Source organism: Eptesicus fuscus, chromosome 5 (genome assembly GCF_027574615.1).
Source record: "Eptesicus fuscus isolate TK198812 chromosome 5, DD_ASM_mEF_20220401, whole genome shotgun sequence".
Taxonomy (NCBI): Eukaryota; Metazoa; Chordata; class Mammalia; order Chiroptera; family Vespertilionidae; genus Eptesicus; species Eptesicus fuscus.
In genome coordinates this window covers 84,143,396-84,163,041 of record NC_072477.1, presented here as the reverse complement: position 1 = coordinate 84,163,041, position 19,646 = coordinate 84,143,396, and the positions used below count along the sequence as shown (strand labels likewise).

Below are 19,646 nucleotides of genomic sequence, written 5' to 3'. Positions count from 1 at the left end.
AGCAAATTGCCATTTGTTTATTGGACATTTTATAACAGCAGCTCCCACCTTAACGTCTTCATCCCTAGTGCCTACACTTCTACTGTAAGTGGGCATGCAGCTATCAAGAGAAAGAGAAACACAAGGAATTAGTTTATACTACAAAAGAGGAATCCTCACGATGTATGCTTGGATGGAGCTGCATCTGCTATATACTGTGAGCCTGCGGCTTTCCATTTGTTCCCCTCCTCCCTCTACCCAGTATGAAGCCTGAACATAGGACAGGCTAGGTTTCAGGCATGCATTTTATAAGATTACTTTTGTTTTTATTTGTACTTGTTGTTTTTTAATTTTAATGTTTAAAATTCAGTAAAATTGTTCTGACTTCATTATATGTAAGATCATCTTCTACTATACCAAATATTATTTCGTAATAATGAAATAAACACATTTATATATATATATAAAATTGAGTCAATCTTAGCAAAAAGATTAATAACAGAATAGGTAGTATTTACATCTGGCAAATATATGCAGGTACTCTATGAATACTAAGTTTCAGAACTATTAGCATAGTTGATAGAAGTCTGTAGGTAAAATCAGGAAAGCCGAGGGAGGTTTAAGAACACAATTTCCAGCCGAAACCGGTTTGGCTCAGTGAATAGAGCGTCGGCCTGCGGACTGGAAGGTCCCAGGTTCGATTCCAGTCAAGGGCATATACCTTGGTTGCGGGCACATCCCCAGTAGGGGGTGTGCAGGAGGCAGCTGGTTGATGTTTCTCTCTCATCGACGTTTCTAACTCTCTATTCCTCTCCCTTCCTCCCTGTAAAAATCAATAAAATATATTAAAAAAAAAAAACAAAACACAATTTCCTTATCCAATATAATGTGGAGTCAATAGATACACTCTATAAAGGATGGGCAAGCCATAGAGTTCTAAGTGTAATATGTTAAATTGAAAGGGAATTAAAAAAATAAATCTATAGCCTGGCCAGTGTGGTTCAGTGGTTGAGTGCCGACCTATGAACCAGGAGGTCACAGTTTGATTCCAGGTCAGGCACAAGCCTGGGTTGTGGGCTTGATCCCCAGTAGGGGTCATGCAGGAGGCAGATGATCAATGATTCATCACTGATGTTTCTGTCTCTCTCTTCCTTTCCCTTCCTCTCTGAAATCAATAAAAATGTATTTTAAAAAATAAATCTATAAAAGGGTAGATGAGAGGAGGAGAGGTAGTAGTAGAATATGAAGTTTAAATTTCTCATTTTCAATGGTAACAAGTCAATAAATATTGTTTAAGTTCAATATATAAATGAAGAAAAAACAACTAAAAGCAAAGGTCTGTATCTAATTGAGAAGACTGTTGTGACCATTCAAAGTTAACTTTTCCTTTTGTAAGGGAAATGTGAAAAAAATTATTTATTAAATAAATAATACTATTTTATGAAGATACAAACAATACCTGATAAATACATATAAAAATACAAATAAAATATAGCAAATTTTCTTCTTACAGAAGATTTCTGTTGAATACACACACAATGTTATACTTTAATACATGAATATATGAAGCAACCATGAATCGGGCAATTCATTTCTTTCTCTTTTCATTTTAATTTCTTTATTGATTGAGGTATTACATATTTGTCCTCATCCCCCAATTAACTTCCCAACCCCCGCCCCCCACTCATGCCCTCACCCCCCTGTTGTCTGTGTCCACTGGTTAGGCTTATATGCATGCATACAAGTCCTTTGGTTGATCTCTCCCCCTTACCCCCACCCTCCCCTTCCTTCCCTCTGAGGTTTGACAGTCTGATCAATGCTTCCCTGTCTCTGGATCTGCTTTTGTTTATCAGTTTATATTGTTCACGGGCAATTCATTTCTATTATTTGAGTAGCATTTTGAAGAGATTTATTATAAAAAAGCATGAGTAAAATATTTTTAAGTTATATTTGAAAATATTTTAAATATTGTTACTTACCGAGAGTCTGTGAGTCACTTGGTTTATTTTCATTCATTTTACTAGGAAAAATAAGAACATATAATACAGCCATCTTAATTTTAAGTTTCAAATTATTCATTTTGAATTTAATCAATGCATAATTACAAATAAGTTGCATATTATTTCATATTCTAATACATGACTTCCTCACCTTTTATACAACTAAGACCGATAGTTCTGGACAAAGGTGGTGGACATTGTTAAAATTGGAGGGAATGTTTTTTAGTTATCAAAAGATTAAGATAACTACTTGTATTTAGAGGATAGGGGCTAGGATTTCAAGACATCCTGCAATGCACCCAGCAGTCCTACACAACAAAGAACAGTCTAAACCAACAATTTTCATATTTTTTTTTTACTAAAATTCTGCAGCAAACCAAAAAACAAAATATTGCCAATATGACAAAACACAGATATAATTTTGATTCATTCACACCAACAGCTATTGTTGTCTTGGCCCTTGTCATTTTTTATTTGACAATCTAAGGGAGAAGAGGTCAGTGCCCCTGACTAAATAGTCAGGTAGGACATGATTTAAAAATTCTTCGGCATAACAGTGTGCCACGGCATACTAACTGAAAAAAATCCTGGTCTAAACTTTTGAATTTCCAGATGGATATTCAGGATTCAGGTAGGTTAAAACAAAACAAAAAACAAAGAAACAAACCAAAAAAAAAACCCCAAACCTATCTATAATTACATTAACCCAGAACCTGAGCCATTTTACATATAGACTTTTTCCCCCTGCTACTTTAGGACAAAATTAGTCTTTTTTTATTTATTAATATCATTTATAAATATCATTTTTTCTTGCTATTTTAGGACAAAATGAATATTTCCAAACTACTACTCCTATGTAAAGTCAGGGAAATTTGTAAGTTATTTTTGCTCATAACTTTACCAAGATTTGTTTATTGTTTAGGAAAAAAATCACATCATCAATAACAATGCTATTCATATATGAGTAGCCTGAAAAACAATCCTTTATCCGGCTATATTTGTGGCTGTTATATTTGTAGGGATTCTACATAGAGTTGCAAGCACATGACTCAGTCACATTCTAATTCTAGTACAGTGCTCAACCATTTACATACTCTTTGGTGAGAAGCCCTGTGGTTCTTCTGGTCTGTAATCTCTTTCATTGCAATGATTAAAAAACAAACAAACCTAACTATCACACATCATTGGTGGTTTTATTTACGACAGAAGGATAAGCAAATGGCATTAAAAATAACCTCTAGTGAATCTGGATAAAATATATATAAAGTTCCTTATACTATTATTTTAACTTTTCTCTGTTTAAAATTATATCAAAAATAAAAGTTAACCCCAAATTGGATGTTCTAAAGGCATTATATAACTCATAATTTGACCAATTCAATTAGCCTTCTTTCTATTCCCTAGCATCTGGTTAATGACTGCTTTATTTCAAACAACCATCTCCAAAACAAAGCTTCAGAAAAAAAATAAGGATTATTCACACATTTTAGTTGGATTTTTATCATTTGTTTTCCTTCCAGTACATGAATTTTAAGATGTCCTATGTAGTAGGGGAGAAACAATTTTATGTAAGTATATCCTATATAATAAAAAGCTAATATACTAATTAGACCGAACACCAGAATGACCGTCTGGACGACCTTCCGGACCAAGCCGAAGCTGGGCCTGCAAGGGCCAGCCGAGGCTGTGAGGGGCTGCGAGGGCCGGCAGAGGCTCTCAATAACAGCTCAAGTCTTAACAACAACTTAACATTATTAACAATTTAACGAAGCAATCTAGAAAGCCACTGTCTAGAGGTATTGAGTCTTCCACTGCTTACCCCAACTTGGCCTGTTAGTGATATTCAGTTTGATTCTCCTCCCTTCAACAGGTGGAGCCTGATTTCTCTTTCCTTGCGCTTAGCAACTTCCACCCAAAAGCCTGGCAGAAATGACAATGTGTGACTATGTCATAAGAGGCATTGTGACTTTCCTATCAAGGGTCACCAGCATTGGAGGAAGCTACAGTAGTTGCCAGGTCATAAAGGACTCTCAAGATGCTCTTTAAAGAGGTCCACTTGGCAAAGAAGTGAGGCATTTACTCAAAGCCTTATAAGGGAGTCATTCTGAAAGTGAATCATTCAGCCCCAGTCAAGCCTTCACAGGACTGCACACTGGCTGACACTCTGGGAGCAACTTCCTAGGAGACCCTAAGCCAGAATTACACTGCTAAGCTGCTTTCAAATTTTGACCCAGCCCTAACCGGTTTGGCTTAGTGGATAGAGCGTCGGCCTGCGGACTCAAGGGTCCCAGGTTCGATTCTGGTCAAGGACATGTACCTTGGTTGCAGGCACATACCCACTAGGAAGTGTGCAGGAGGCAGCTGATCGATGTTTCTGTCTCATCGAGGTTTCTAACTCTATCCCTCTCTCTTCCTCTCTGTAAAAAAATCAATAAAATATATTTAAAGCCGAAACCGATTTGGCTCAGTGGATAGAGCGTCGGTCTGTGGACTGAAGGGTCCCAGGTTCGATTCCGGTCAAGGGCATGTACATTGGTTGCAGGCACATCCCTGGTAGGGGGGTGTGCAGGAGGCAGCTGGCCGATGTTTCTCTCTCATCGATGTTTCTAGCTCTCTATTCCTCTCCTTTCCTCTCTGTAAAAAAATCAATAAAATATATTTAAAAAAATATATATATATATTTAAAAAAAGAAAAAAAGTTTTTGACCCAAAGAAATGGTAAAAATAATACATGTTTATTGTTTCAAGTCACAAAGTTTTGGGGTGATTTGTTACACAGCAATAACTAACTAATGCAATAAAGTAAGCCAAATTCCCTTTCATGGCAGCTGGGTAGCTATTCTAACAGTTTTTTTGGTGGGATATTTAGGGTTTTCAATATATAAGATTATACCACCTGCAAACAGACAATTTTACTAATTTCTTTTGGATTTGGATATGTTTTATGCTTTTCTTGCCTGACTCCTCTGCTAGGACTTCTAGTACTGTGTTGATTAGGAGTGGTGAGAGTGTACATTTGTCTTCTTCCTGATTTTACAGGAAAAGCTTTCAACCTTTCACCATTGAGTATGATGCTAGCTTGCATGTATAGATGGCCTTTATTATGTTGAAGCATGTTCCTTCTACACCTAATTTGTTGAGAATTTTTATCATGAAAGAATGTTGTTAAATGCTTTTTCTATTGAGATGACTTTGATTTTTATTTCACATTCTATTAATGTGATGTATCACATTTACTGATTTGCATATGTTGAACCATCCTTGCATCTAGGGATGAATCCTACTTGATCATAATGTATGATCCTTTTAATGTGCTGTTGAATTTGGTTTGTTAGTATTTTATTGAGAAATTTTATATCCATACTCATCAGGAATATTGGCCTATAGCTTTACTGTAGTGTCCTTATCTGGTTTTGATATCAGGGAGTTGAACGCACACTTTAGAAAAGAAAAAGAAATTCAACATGGCCAACAAGAAAATGAAAGAAGGGATGCTGAAAAATTCACAAACCGACAATCACCAAACAAAGGGGAGTCCAGGCCTAGAACACTTCACTGATGAATTCTATCAAGTATTTAAGAACTGGCATCAATGTTTTCCAAACTGATCCAAAATACAGAAGAGGAAACACTTAAGTCAATCTATAAAGCCAGCATTTATCGTCATACCAAAGCTAAAGGCATTACAGAAAAGCTACAGACCAGTACCCCTTATGAATATAGATGCAAAAATCATCAACAAAATACCTGCAAACTGAATCTTTGTTAAGTGAACTACACACCAGGACAAAGTGGGGTTTATCACAGAATACTTGGGTGGTTCAACATATGAAGCAAGTCAAATAATGTAATACATCACATTAACAATAAAAACAAAACGTGACATGTTCATCTTGATGTAGAAAAAAACCACTGACAAAATCCAACACTCTTTCATGATAAAAAACTCAACACTCTAGGAATAGAAGGGATCTTCCTCAGCATGACAAAAGGGCATCACAGCTAATATACTTCAGTGGTGAAGGACTGAAAGCTTTCCACATAAAGTCTGGAGCAAAACAATCAGGTCTACTCTCACCACTTCTATTCAACACTGTAGAGGTTCTAGCTAGAACAATTAGGCAAGAAGGAAATTAAAGGCATTCAAATTGAAAGCAATATAGCTCTATTTGCAGATCACATGATATTATGTGGAAAATATCCCAATGAATTAGCAAAAACACCCCACAAAAACAAAGATTCTGAGATGTCAGCAGCATGGCAGCATGAAAAGACCTCCAGGTCTTTACCCTTGAAGTTGGATAGCTATAGTTCAATAAAGGATTTCCTGCTCAACACACAAACACGTCTGAGAAATATGTGCATTGAGACATCTGAAGGTGGGAATGAACAGGGCAACAGGATGGGGAAAGGACAGAGACAAGATCCATAGGCATTCCAGAGTTCTCTGCTGTCCCAGAAGATGCAATAGCAGTGAACAGTAGAACTGCAACACCCACTGGGTAAACCAGATGGGCAGAGAGACAGCAATCAGGCCTGGGCAGTTGGCACACATTGAGGCTGAGCCCAGGGTCAAGGGCAGAGAAGCAGTGCAAAGGGTGGCAGCATTCTACAACCTGTCATTATTGGTCAAAGAAATCTGCAGTCCTGGGAACTATCCATCATATTCTCCTATGGCTCTCCAGTGAAATCCTCACTTGAAAGACTGTAAAAAGGCAGAAAAAGCTTTCCAGTGTAAGCATTGTTCTCATTGCAGCTAAACCCACTAGAAAGAACATAGCTGCAGATATGCAATACCTCCCCCACACACACATACCTTCCCCAACCCACTGAGGTAGAGCATGGTAGAAGCAGCTGGGTCAACTCAGAGAGGCTCTGCAGGTGCTTGTGGCTACAGGAAGGCAGCACAGGGAACACACAGGTCGCGTAACCCCTAGCCTGCCACTTCCCACCATGGAGGTGGTACTCCGAGACTGAGGAGATCAAGTCGTAAAGAGGACATCCACCTTCTTGAGATTTTTCCTTTTCTTTCTGAACTCTCTCTTACCTTGGATTGATGGATTAATCTCTTTCTGGACATTTGTGGAAATGAAATACACACACACACACACACACACACACACACACACACATTTTTAATCCTCACCTGAGGATATATTTTATTGATTTTTAGAGAGGAAGGAGGGAGTGGGAGGGGAAGGAAGGGAGAGAAAGAGAAATATTGATACGAGAGAAATATCGATTGGTTGCCTCCAGTACACACCCTGACCAGGGATCAAACCTGAAACCTAGGTATTACACGCTCCTTACATGCGGCTTTTCCTTTTATTTTTTAAAGTTACTTTATTGATTTTTAGAGAGTGAGACATAAGAGCAATACATCAATATCTCGAATGCACCAGACCGTGGATGGAACCTGCAACGTAGGTATGTGCCCTGACCAGGAATCAAACCCTAAAAATTTTGGTGCAAAGGATGACGCTCCAACCAACTGAGCCACCCAGCCAGGTCACGAAATATTTTAAGTATTTGACTCTCCCTCTTTAGCTGGTTAATAACTAGAGGTCTTTCTTTTGTTTTCCAGTAGGTGGTGTTGAAGCGCAAGTTTTTCTTTTCTGTTACCTACACCACAGAGGTTTCCAGGGATTTCTATAGGGTAGAAGATATTTGTAAACAATACCTCCAAGGAGCCAATATCCAAAATACAGTATAAAGAACTCACACAGCCGAAACCAGTTTGGCTCAGTGGATAGAGCGTCAGCCTATGGACTGAAGGGTCCCAGGTTCGATTCCGGTAAGGGGCACGAGCCTTGGTTGCGGGCACATCCCCAGTGGGGGGCGTGCGGGAGGCAGCTGATCGATGTTTCTCTCTCATCTATGTTTCTAACTCTATCCCTCTCCCTTCCTTTCTGTAAAAAAATCAATAAAAATATATTAAAAAAAAAAAAAGAACTCATACAGCCTTGGCTGGGTAGCTCAGTTGGTTGGTGCATCATCCCGTACACCAAACCTTTGAGGGTTTGATTCCTGGTCAGGGCACATACCTACGTTGCAGGTTCCATCCACGGTCTGGTGCATTCGAGATATTGATGTATTGCTCTTATGTCTCACTCTCTAAAAATCAATAAAGTAACTTTAAAAAATAAATTAAAAGGAAAAGCCGCATGTAAGGAGCGTGTAAGTCACCACTCCATCCTAACAACAAAAGCTGAAAAGATTGAATAATGAGTAACACTTTTTGGATCTGTCAGAGAGGGGTGGATCTAGGATATACCACTGTCCCCAAGACTGAAGATACAGGTGAATACTGGGAGTTGCAGCTTACCTGAACAGAGATTTACCAGCTCTAACTGTTGTGGAATCCAGTGCAAAGGTAGGAAAACCTGAACTGTAATTGACTAATTGCTGGAAGCTCAGTGCATACAACTTTGATATTTAAAAATTCTAGAGGGACCCAGTCATGGGGCCTTCTCACAATATTGTGAGATTTATCATCAGGAACTTGACGAGGATCCACAGTAAATATTACAGAAAAATCTCCTTGTACTTTCGGCAGGGGGAGGGGAAAAGGTTGTCATTTTGAAAGACACCAAAGTACGCTGTCCTGGTCTCAGGAAAACTAATTAAGCAGAGCCTAAACTGCTCGGGTATTGTCAGAGCCTAAATGATCTGGGGTCAAGGAAATACCCAACCCCAACCCATTCTAGCCATCCTGACCCACACAATGGGAGAGAAAAAGACTGAGAAATACTTGTGAAGTTCATAGTCCAGGAGCATAGGCTGGTGAAAAGACTGAGACCTATTCATAGGGCTATAGAACATTTCCTCTTCCCCCATACCTTACCACCACATTACCAACAGCCTATTTATTTACAACAATTCCTTTTACCCTGTACATCATGTTGGCTATCAAGAAAAACTTGCTGTGCATATCAAATGGCAAATAGCACAACCTAAAAAGACAGAGCAAGCATCAGACATCGCATCGCAGAGACGCTGGAATTTTAACATATTAAGGGTTCTAATGGATAAAGTAGACAGTATACACAACAACAGATGGGCAACGTAAGCAGAGTTGGAAATCCTACAAAAGCACCAAAAGTAAATGCTTTAAAGAGATCAAAAACACTGTAACAGAAATGAAGAATGCATTTGATGGGATTATCAGTAGCCTGAACAAAGAACTGCTGAGTTTAAAGATATCATAACAGAAACTTTAAAAAACTAAAAAGAAAAGAGAACAAAGACTGAAGAAAAAAAAATTAGAACAGAATACCCAAGCACTGTGGGAAAACTCCAGAAGGTATAATATACACATTTCAGGAATGCCAGAAGGAAAAGAGAGAAAGGAAGAAAAGAAATATTTGAAACAGTAATAAGTTAATGTCAGAAACTAAACCACATACCCAGGAAGTTCAGAACAGCAAGCAGGATAAATGCCCCCAAACTACACCAAGGCCTATCACTCAAACTATGGAAAAATCAAATATAATTTAAAAATGCTGAAAGAAGACAGAGGCGGGGAAAACACTTTACCTATAAAGAAACAAAGGTAGGAATTACAAACAACTTCTCCTCAGAAACCATGCAAGCAAAAAGAGAGTGGAGTAAAATATTTAATGTTGAGGAAAAAAAGAAAACCAACTTAGAATTCTATATCTTGTGACATTATGCTTCAAAAGTAAAGAATTATTTTCTTAGGAAAAAATTGAGAAAATTTGTTGCCAGTCAACCTGCCTTGTAAGAAATGTTAAAAGGAGTTCTTGTGAGAGAAATTCAGGTCTAGATAAATAAAGAAAGATCAGCCCTAACTGGAGTGGCTCAGTGAATAGAGCATCGGCCTGTGGATTAAGGGTCCTGGGTTTGATTCTGGCCAAGGGCACTTACACGGTTGTAGGTTCCTTCCCGGCCTGGGCAAACCAATCGATGAGTTTCTCTCACATCTGTCTTTCCCTCTCTCTTCCACTCTTTCTAAAAATCAATGAAAAAATATCTTCATATGAGGATTAAAAAAGAAATAAATAAAAAATTTTAAAAAGACCAACCCTGACCGGTTTGGCTCAGTGGGTAGAGCGTCGGCCTGTGGACTGAAGGGTCCCGTGTTCGATTCCGGTCAAGAGCATTTACCTTGGTTGCGGGCACATCCCCAGTGAGGGGTATGCAGGAGGCAGCTGATCGATGTTTCTCTCTCATCGATGTTTCTGACTCTCTATTCCTCTCCCTTCCTCTCTGTAAAAAAATCAATAAAATATATTTTAAAAAAAAGAAAGACCATCAAATAAGGAAAAAGTAAAATAAAAACTTTTTTCTTGTTCCTAACTGATCTAACAAATAATTTGTTCAAAATAACAACAGCAACAATGTATTTGAATATTAGTTGTAAATGTATACTGCACTCTAGGGCAACCACTAACAAAGTTTTTAAAAATATATATAACTGATATACTAAAAAAAGAGAAAATAAAATCACAATAAATAGAAAACAGTAATAAATATGATAGATATAATTCCAACTATATCCATAATCACTTTGATGCCAATGATCTAAATGTACCAATTAAAAGACTGATTTGTCAGAGTGGATTAAAAAAAATTAGGCTTTACCTACAAAAAAAACACTTTAAATATATTTATATTTAAAAGTAAAAGGGTGGAGAAAAATATTCCCTGCCAACACTAACCAAAAGAAAGCAGAAGTTATATTAATTTCAGACAGAACAGACTTCAAAGAAAATTTATCCGAGATATATAAGGGCATACGTAATGATAAAGAGATCAATACTGCAAGAAAGTGTAAAAATACTTAACAAGTATGTGCCTAACAACAGAGTATTAAGCTATATGAGGCAAAACTAGAATAATTGCAAAGAGAAACAGATGAATTCACTACCATAGTTGGATACTTCAATCCTCTCCATCAGAAATGGATAGATCCAACAGGCAAAAAAGTCAATAAGGACACAATTAATTCATCATCAATCAACTGGACATAATGGACAACTTCATCCAACATTCTTCTTAAGCTTAAATGCAATATTCACCAAGATAGACCACATTCTGGGCCATAAAACAGACCATAACAACTTTAACCATAACAACCTTAAAAAAATAGAAATCATACAATGTTTGCTCTCATACCACAATGGAATTAAACTAGAAATCAGTACTAGCCCACCAACTTACACCATTCACAAAAATAAACTCAAAATGGATAAAGGACTTAAACATAAGATGGGAAACCATAAAAATATTAGAGGAATCAACAGGCAGCAAAATCTCAGACATATGCCAAAGCAATTTCTTTACCGATACAGCTCCTAGGGCAATGGAAACTAAAGAGAAAATAAACAAATGAGACTACATCAAAATAAACAGCTTCTGCACAGCAAAAGAAACCATCAACAAAACAACAAGAAAGCTCACTGCATGGGAGATCATATTTGCCAATGTTATCACCGATAAGGGTTTAATCTCCAACATTTACAGGGAACTCATACAACTTAACAAAAGATAGATAAACCACCCAATCAAAAAAATGGGCAAAGGACCTAAATAGATACTTTTCGAAAGAGACATAAGGAAGGCCAAGAGACATATGAAAACATGCTCAAAGTCACTAGTCATCCGAGAGATGCAAGTCAAAACAACAATGAGATACCATCTCACACCTGTCAGAATGGCTATCATCAACAAATCAACAAATGACAAGTGCTGGAGAGGATGTGGAGAAAATAAGGGGGAGAAATCAACCAAAGGACTTGTATGCATTCATATAAGCCTAACCAATGGACACAGACCCCAGGGGGGTGAGGGCATGAGTGGGGGGAGGGCAATGTCGGGATAAGGACACATATGTAATACTTCAATCAATAAAGAAAAAACACATACAAAAAACAAACAAAAAACACTAGAAATCAGTAACATAAAGATAACCGAAAAATCCCAAAACACATGGAGATTAAACAACACACTTAAATAAGGATCAAAAAAGAAATCTCATGAGAAAAATACGAAGTATTTGGAACTAAATGAAAACACAAAATATCAAACTCTGGGGGAGGCTGTGAAAGCAATGCTCAGAAGTAAATATATAGCACTAAATGCATATATTAAAAAAGATCCAACTATATTATATTCTGAAAAAGGCAAAACAATGAAGACAGTAAAAATATCAGCGGTTGCATGGGAAGTGGGATGAATAGGTGGAGCACAGAGGAATTTTAGACCAGTGAAAATACTCTGTGTGATATCATAATGATGGGTATGTCATTACATATTTTTATCCAAACCCAATGAATGTACAACACCCAAGAGTGAACAGCAATTTAAACTATGGACTTTGAGTGATTATCATGTCAATGCAGGTTCATCAATTTTAACAAATGTACCACTCTAGTGGGAGACGTTAGCAATAAGAGAGTCTATGCATGTGTGGGGACAGGGGGTACATGGGAAATCTCTATTATAATCCCCTCAATTTTTCTGTGAACTTAAAATTGCTCATTAAAAAGTCAAAAAAAAGAAAAAAAGAAAATTTAAAAAAAAATATACTATATATTTAAAAATATATATATATATATATTTTATTGATTTTTTACAGAGAGGAAGAGAGAGGGATAGAGAGTTAGAAACATCGATGAGAGAGAAACATCGATCAGGCTGCCTCTTGCACACCCCCTACTGGGGATGTGCCCGCAACCAAGGTACATGCCCTTGACCGGAATCGAACCTGGGACCCTTGAGTCCGCAGGCCGACGCTCTATCCACTGAGCCAAACCGGTTTCGGCTACAAGTTTATATTGAGTTACTTTACAACTAGTCCTCAGGAAACATGTTTCCCACCCTCTTCCTCTTCGTATTGGCTCCCTGTGCCTACTTTTAATGTTTCTTCTTGATTCCATTGTTATCTCAGCACATGGAAAGTTTTCTAGTTTGGCTCCCAATAGTTGTTTGGTATTCCAATTACAAATTCAAGAGAAATATTGTTAATAGCCTAGCCACATCAGATATTCAGCTCTGATTTAAATACCTGGTACCACTTTGGCTGGAGACGGTATGTGGCATGGAAGCATCCTTAGACTAACCCCTCTACCCACTGGTCCTTAGAATGATGTCCCTACATTGTCGGACAGGTTTTTAAAAGAAGGGCTGAGGGCAAGGTCAGGTAACAATCTCAACTGTTCAAACAGAAAAAAAGAAAAAAGGCAAATCTGCTTTCAATTCCTCAATATTTTCTTAACTTAGAATTGATGCAGAAATGAATTCATGTACAAATAAGATTAACTTTCTATTATGAAGTTAATTTTAAAATTACACTTAACTCATTCCTATAGTTAAAACAAAATTGTACTAAATGGAAATTAAATGCCAAAAGAAAAATTTTAAGTTACTAAATATGTTGGTGCATCAGTTTTTTTCATCTTAATATGGAGATAATAAAATGGCTATAAGGATTAGTGTGAAAATATGTATAAAACATTTAAGAGTTCTGTGAATGTTAGTAAATATTGCTCTTAATTTTTTCCCACTTGTAGGTCTTCTGAGCCAATGATTTCAGTACTTATTTTTCCATATTTGTCAAATTTACAAACCATATGATGTGACTAAAACCTCTCTACTAAACTACACAAAATTCTATGCTTTCAGAATTAACAAGATACAATATGTTAGCACTCACTGAACATAGTTTCAGAGAACAAGGACTCACTGTTCTGTATCAAGAATTTGCAGGTAAAAAGACAAAGAGGACAAAAGCTCAGAATCTAGTGTTAAAATGTTTACAACTAAAATCCAAGGTGGAAGAAGCACTCTGCCTAGGGGGATCTAGGTAGGTATTTAAAACTCACTAGGTAAAATTCTAAGAAGAAATAAAAAGCCGAAACCGGTTTGGCTCAGTGGATAGAGCGTCGGCCTGCGGACTCAAGGGTCCCGGGTTCGATTCCGGTCAAGGCATGTGCCTTGGTTGCGGGCACATCCCCAGTGGGGGGTGTGCGGGAGGCGGCTGATCGATGTTTCTCTCTCATCGATGTTTCTGGCTCTCTATCCCTCTCTCTTCCTCTCTGTAAAAAATCAATAAAATATATTTAAAAAAAAAAAAAAAAAGAAAGAAATAAAAAAAGGTCAATGGATAAGTATGCACAGCAATGATAGAAAACAGATTTGAAGAACTGTAGTATGGATAAAACGTCACAGGTTGGAAAAGGGTGGTGAAATATTATGAAGATGATGCTTGAAAACAGAGGTTGGAACCTGACTGAGAAGGGCTTTGTAAAAAACAGCTAAGAAATTTGAATTTTATATGGTAGGCAATGGGAAGCCATCATTTTTATGGAGCAACATTTGTAAGGACAGACTGCAGAAAGGGGCAAGGGCACCTACCTGGGTTGCAGGTTCAAGCCCTGCCCCAAAGGAGGCCTGTGCAGGAGGCAATCAATGAATGTGCCTCTCTCACATCCATGATTCTCTTTCTCATTCTCTCTCTCTATCTCTGCCGCCCGCCCCCCGCCCCTTTCCACTCTCAGAAAGACAAGTACCATATGATTTCACTGATATGTGGAATCTAATGAACAAAATGAACTAACAAGCAAAAGAGAAACAGACCCACAAAAAGCAAGCTGACAGCTGGGAAGTCGGGGGGAGGGAACTGGGGAGCTAGGTGGTGGAGGGATTGAGAAAAAAGAAAAAATATAGAAAAAAACTCATAGACAAACAACAGTGTAGTGATTGCTAAGGGGAGGTGGGGGAAGGGAAGGTGAAGGGGGAGTCTAGGGGGGAATAAATGGTGATGGAGGGAGACCTGGCTTGGTTTGGTGAACACACAATACAGAGTACAGATGATGTGTTGTGGAACTGTGCACCTGAATCCTGTATAATAGGTGTACCAGTTAGTAATGAGGATTTTTTTCAATAGATGGAGTTACACATATGTTGATATACATGCGATTTGATATGTATGATATTTTGTTGTGTTGACAAGCTTCAAAACTTCATATGTCAAATTTGCTAAAGTTAACATCATAGATATTTTTACGCTTAAAAATGTCGAATTTCGTGCCCAAAAAAAGAGCATTTGTGGGAACTTTTAATTCATTATTTTATTTTGAAGAAAAGTGCTGCTGAATACTTGGGGAAGCTTATGGTGAACATGTTCCATCTCAAGATACTTGTGAACACTGGCTTAACTGCTTTAAAAGTGATGATTTTGATGTGAAAGACAAAGATGTCCAGGTCAACCGAAAAAGTTTGAAGACCAATTACAAGCATTATTGGATGAAGATGCATGTCAAACTCAAAAACAACTCGCAGAAAGATCAAACGTTGCTCAGCAAACAATTTCCGATCGTTTACAAGCAATGGGAAAGATTTTAAAGGAAGGAAAATGGGTGCCACATCAACTGAATGAAAGCCAAATGGAAAACTGAAAAGTCATCAGTAAAATGTTGCTTCAACGGCACGAAAGAAAGTCTTTTTTTGCATCGAATTGTGACTGGCGATGAAAAGTGGATTTATTTTGAGAATCCCAAATGCACAAAATCATGGGTTGATCCAGGTCAACCATCAACATCGACTGCAAGGCCAAATCGCTTTGGAAAGAAGACAATGCTCTGCGTTTGGTGGGATCAGGAAGGTATGATGAATTATGAGCTTCTAAAACCAGGTGAAACTGTTAATACTGATCGCTACCGACAACAAATAATCAATTTGAACCACACTTTGATAGTGAAACGAACGGAATGTTCCAGAAGACACGGCAAAGTAATTTTGCTTCATGATGATGCACCATCACACACTTCAAAACCAGTTAAAGACACGTTAAAAGATCCTGCCTGGGAAGTATTAACCCACCCGCTGTATTCACCAGACCTTGCTCCTTCAGATCACCACTTGTTCTGATTGATGGCACATGCACTTTCTGAGCAGCACTTCAAAACATACGAAGAAATGGAAAATTTGGTCTCTGAATGGTTTGCAGCAAAACAAGAAAAGTTCTATTGGGACGGTATCCACACATTACCTAAAAGATGGGGAAATGTGTAGCTAGGGATGGACATTACTTTGAATAAAGCACTGTTGATGTTTCTCTTTAAATTACCATGTTTTCTTTGATTATAAAATCCGCATTATTAACTGGTACACCTGGTAATTGTTCACCAATGTCACCCAAATAAATTCAATAAAAAGGAAAAAAATAAAATAAAAGGGCATAAACTTTCTAATTAAATCTAGCTTCTGACCCCAGTTCAAATATTTGATTATTTGTGTGAGAATAAATTACTGAGCCCCTTTTAGCTTCAGGTTTATCTGAAAGTAATACATATAGCAGTGCTATCTGTGAAGACTGAGATAATGTATGTAATGTGGTTTGTACAATGCTTAGTAACTCAGTAAGAGATATATGTAACATTTACTATGTGCCACACACTGCTTTACAATGTGTATATGTATTAACTCATTTGATTCTCACAATACTCCTACAAGGCAGATACTGTTATACACAGCTGAGGGAATTGAAGCACAAAAAGGTTAAATGGCTTTCTTACAGTCACAAAGCTACCAAGTGGTAGAGATGGAACTAGCTCCAGTTCCATGCCCTTAATCAATATAATCAATCCTCTAATAATCCTAATAAAGAGGGAATATGCTAATTGACTGTCACACCCCCATAAGATGGCAGTGCCCACAGCCACAAGATGGCAGTGCCCAGTCCCCTAAGGCCCGCCTCATCTAGCCCAGAGTCCCCTCAGCCCCACCAGGGGGCGGCAGGGACCTCATCCAGCCTCAGTCCCCCAGTCCCCTCAGCCCCGCAGGGGAAGGCAGTTGGGGGCGATAGGGCAGGCAGGGGAGGACAGTTGTAGGCGATTGGGCCAGCAGGGGAGGGCAGTTGGGGGTGATCATGCTGGCAGGGGAACAGTTAGGGGGCTTATCAGACTGGCAGGCAGAATGGTTAGGGGCAATCAGGCAGGCGAGTAGTTAGGAGCCAGCAGTCCCGGGTTGTGAGAGGGATGTCCAACTGCAGGATCGGGTCTAAACCGGTAGTCCCACATCCCCCGAGGGGTCCCAGATTGGAGAGGGTGCTGGCTCTGCTGAATTTTGTGCACCGGGCCTCTAGTATATTATAAAGCCTATTTAGGAAAGATCATGTCAGAGTTTTTGAAATTCTGGCCAAATTCTCTCTAGTTAAATTCATAATTAATAAATACAGATTCCTCGACCTCATCCTCCAGACCTACTCTGAGATCTGAAGCCCAGTAATCAGCATTTACTAATCCTCATCAGAAGATATTTTTTCCATTGATCTTTTTTAGAGAGTGGAAGGGGGAGTAAGGAAGGGAGGGAGAGAGGAGGAGAGAGAGAGAAGCATCTCACATGACTGTCTGCCTCGCGATAGTGCTGGGAATGGAGCTTGTCCTTGACTGGAATCTGAACCCATGACCCTTCAGTCCCTGGGCTGGCACTCTAACCACTGAGCAACTGACTAGTACTGGAATCATTATTTAATAAATCCTCCAAGGTAATGTGTACACAATAAAACTTAGAACTCACTTATTTAGGGAGACAGGGCAAAAACTCAATGAAAAGTGTCCAGGTAAGGAAAAAAAGAAACATTAAAAGTGTAGACACTAATGTTTAAAAAAAATTACTATTTTGCTGGTAGCTTACACAAAATGAGCAGAATAGCTCAAGGGAAAGCATAGTGAATGTCTTTGCTACAGTCTTACACAAAACGTTTAAATTTCAATGATCATAAATACTGAATATTTAAACCTATTTTCCCCCCAGCTAATGATGAAACAAAAATTCATTAGCAGGGATGGGAGAGTGGGAGTAGCCAGCACCAGATGAAGGAATGTCTGGATATTGCTAAGTCCTACTTCGTAAGAGCTATTTATACCCTGGTGTTAAAAATCTTAAAAGGAACATAAAATATCTGTCCCTATAAGGCAAGACAAAATTAGTCTGAAAGTTCTCAATAAGGCAAGATATAAAATTTCTATACATGTCAAGCACTCATTTAGTGTCCGCTTGAGCTAAAGCACGCACAGCACTCACTTATACATTTAGGGTACACATTTTAAACTATCCCACAAGGCAAGGCTTTGCTACGGGGTTAGGCAGAGTTTGATATTTTAAGGTAGTTCGTCATTACAAATAAATAAAACAAAAAAAAACACACACCAAAATAAAAACAAAGCAAAACAAAACAAAGAAAACTCCATCCTGGAAATATGAGTAGAGCATTTCCGAAGTTGGCCAATGAATAAAGGGGGTCAGAGGCATGTCTGTGGCACTAACTAAACCTTATCCCTATTGTTAGCAAACTAACAGGACCCTTGTGAGTGATGCCATTACTAGAGCCGCTTTAAATGGGCAAGAGTCTCGGATTTTTGCGGTACAAGAAAAATGTCCAGCGTGAAAGAAAAACATCCGGGTTTTACATACAAAGGCTGCTCAGATTTCAGTTTAAATCCCTACCGGGCATTCCAAAGCCTGTCACTTCCCCGCCGAGCGGAAGCATCGCCAGCGGCGGCGGCCATCCCCCTCGAGGAGAACCCGGAGCTGCGCCGAGCACCCCCGCATTCCAAACCCGTGCCAACCTTCCATCTTTAATAAAGGAGGATTCCTTTACCTGCGGCAACACCTTCGCATCAGCTAGAACCACCGCCGGAGCCTCAGCCTTCGAGCCGAAATGGGGGAAATGCTAGGCAGCAAGGACCCGCAGGTCCGAGATTAAACCAAAGTCAGAGGTTACACAAGGCTCGACACCATCAGCATTGCCTCTCGTACGCGCCAACCGTCGGGAGCGCTGGGCCGGGAAAAGCTCCCCCTGCTCCCCGACTTCTCCAGGTCCCTACCGCCGGCCCCGCCACCCGAAAACCCACAGGCAGCCCGAGGCCGCCCGCTGCCCGGCGCCGCCCGCCGAGCCCTGGAACCCTGCGCTTCCTCCCGCTCCCCAGCCCCGCTCACCACGGCGCGGCCAGAAGTTCCAGAAGGGCCCGGCCACTTTTCAGTCCTCGCGCTGCAGCGACAGCAACAACATCCCCATCCAACGGCCTGCAAGATTCAAAATCTCCACTTCCGCCCGCAACCCGGAAGCGGCGCGCGGCCCCGCCCCTCGGGGGCGGAACCCGCGGCGGCGCGGGAGGTGGCGGCGGCGGCGGCGGCGGCGTGCCCAGCGCGCTGCCTTCCCGACTGTGTCCGCGTCGCTTCAGTTTCCTTCGTCCGGCTCCCGGTTTCGGCGCACAGCGAAGGCGGCGCAGGGCCGGGGTTTCTGCCCGGTGGCTCCCCAGAGGACCCTGTTGTTTCTGAAGTTTCATTCCTTGAAGGAATGGAGAGAGTAAAAGCAGGGACTCACCCTCCGTAGGCAGCAGTCACAGCCAGAAGGGAAAACAGCCTCCCCAGACTGGGCACGGGGTGTACCCGGGCCTCCTTCGTCCTCGCCCGGCAGAGACAGGACTTTTAACCTCCTTCCCTCCCGTGTTTGAGGAAGACTGAAAGCCACGTGCAGGAATCACCCTTATTTCAGCCACAAACTGAAAGGAAGTTGTAGGACCAGAACTGGTCCCAAATAAAAATTCCGAGGATAAGCGCTAAAAACCGACAATTCTTTTTTTTTTTTTTATCTTCTCATCAGAGATCATTTTACAAGATAACTGTAAAGATAATGTG

General features: G+C 39.6%; 1 protein-coding gene across 3 annotated transcripts in view; it reads right to left on the bottom strand.

Moving 5' to 3' along the window:
- G2E3 (G2/M-phase specific E3 ubiquitin protein ligase) overlaps positions 1–19,009 on the bottom strand; it is a 74,006-nt gene extending 54,997 nt beyond the window's left edge. Inside the window, exons 1-2 of one of the 3 annotated variants that reach the window (XM_054716499.1) lie at positions 18,945–19,004; positions 1,959–1,999 (exon numbers count right to left, since the gene is read on the bottom strand). In XM_054716499.1, coding sequence (XP_054572474.1) covers positions 1,959–1,995 — 37 coding nt within the window. In that variant the 5' untranslated portion in view covers positions 1,996–1,999; positions 18,945–19,004. Of the gene's footprint in view, positions 1–48; positions 101–1,958; positions 2,000–18,944 lie in introns of those variants that run through there. The other 2 variants (XM_054716500.1, XM_054716501.1) reach the window with 2 other exon arrangements.
- Between the last annotated feature and the right edge of the window lie 637 nt (positions 19,010–19,646).